Consider the following 1,586-nt stretch of genomic DNA (forward strand, 5'->3'; position numbering starts at 1 on the left):
AGTTACATGACGCCACCTGTGGCCTTGGATGTGCACAGACACCCACAAAAGTTTGTTAGAATGTAAGATAATGAATATTAGTTGGATCTTTGGGATACTTTTGGGCAGTGGATTTAGAGGAAAATGTATAGAATAAACCCCAACTCAAGATATCTCACAATGTGATTTTTTTTTTGAGTGGCTGTATCTGACACAAATTCCCCAAAATAGTATAATCTGACTCGTATATGTTAGCCTTTCAACAGGAAATACATGATCAAAATCTAAATTTGAGGTGGGAGCTTGACATGGAATGTTCCTTGAAGCTTTGGGTATGGAGAATCTGCACTCTCCACCATATCTGAGGGTTTCAGAAGTTTGAGTTTCTGTTCTGCTTCTGTGACCTTAAAAGGCAGTTTTTCAGTGTTCCCAGTCAATCTGGCCCATAGACCCATGAAGGAACACACTATACACCAATATAATGTGAAACTGCTAGGACTGACATCGGCACACTGATGGTTTGACCAAAGTGGACCCTGTCCACCTGAATGAAGCCTTGTGACCTGGTCAAAGGTACGACTAAGGGGTTTGCTGGTAGTTAACTTCCCTGCCTGTGTGTGTGTTCTCCAGATGAATGTTACTACTGTGAGGGAGAACCTGCCCAAAGGGGATTTCTCCATCATGACTGAGATGCTGAAGAAGTTCTTAAACTTCATGAACTTGACGGTAAGTAACTCATCTCGAGACTATGAGATCAGCCTAAGTGTGTGTGTGTGTGTGTGAGAGAGATATGTGACATTGAGTGAAGGTATTCATTACTAAACAAGTTAGATAAAAATGCTTCCTCAAAGACTAAGATCTAATATCTTTTTATCTCTCTCCTCCCCCCATTCCTTATTCTCTCGGTCCACCCCCCCTCCACCTCTTGCTAACCCCTCTCTCTCCACCCTCCTCATGCTTACTCCCTCTCCACCCCCCTCCCCCCTCATGCTAACTCCCTCTCCTACCCCCTCAGTGTGATGCTCCCACTGCCGGAGAGAAGTCTATCTCTCGGGTGATTGACTACCTGGAGCACTGCTAGTGCTGTGGTGCGTTTGTGCTTGTGTGTGTCACCATGGGGTTTGGCCTGGCCTGGCCTGGCTCAGGTTGAGCTCGGTCCACTCCGGCAGAACTAGACCGGCCAATGACGAGGATGCTGCAGGACTTCTGGGGCTGACCCCCAAACTCACATAAACACACACTCACACACACAGGCAAACACACACAACCTCGTCTTCATGATGCCAAGACTCCTCACATTGACCTCAGCCAGAATAAATTAATAAAATTGTCTTGTAAGATGTGACCTTTAAAAAAAAAAAAAAAAAAAAAAAAAAAAAAGTTTAAAAAGAAAATACATTCATGTTTTTTGTTTTTTTTGTTTGTTTGTTTTCGCTCTCTTCAAAGATCTAAAAAGCTCAAATGAAAGACTGTCATGGCATCCACTCACCCTGCTGCTGTCATGGTTCTCTCCCCTCCCACCTGTTCACCCCTGTTCACCAGTTCACCTGTTTGCTGTTTAGATTGCAGGTTTTGTTTTTCCTCTTGAATGTGATTATCTGTTCCCT

At 43.9% G+C, this 1,586-nt stretch overlaps 1 protein-coding gene across 1 annotated transcript in view; it reads left to right on the plus strand.

Moving 5' to 3' along the window:
* Positions 1-1,328, plus strand: part of waplb (WAPL cohesin release factor b) — a 33,683-nt gene extending 32,355 nt beyond the window's left edge. Inside the window, 2 exon segments of the mRNA XM_012828735.3 lie at positions 610-705; positions 995-1,328. Of these exon segments, the coding sequence (XP_012684189.2) occupies positions 610-705; positions 995-1,060 (162 nt within the window). The 3' untranslated portion in view covers positions 1,061-1,328.
* The last annotated feature ends 258 nt before the right edge of the window (positions 1,329-1,586 follow it).

Source organism: Clupea harengus, chromosome 1 (genome assembly GCF_900700415.2).
Source record: "Clupea harengus chromosome 1, Ch_v2.0.2, whole genome shotgun sequence".
Lineage (NCBI taxonomy): Eukaryota > Metazoa > Chordata > Actinopteri > Clupeiformes > Clupeidae > Clupea > Clupea harengus.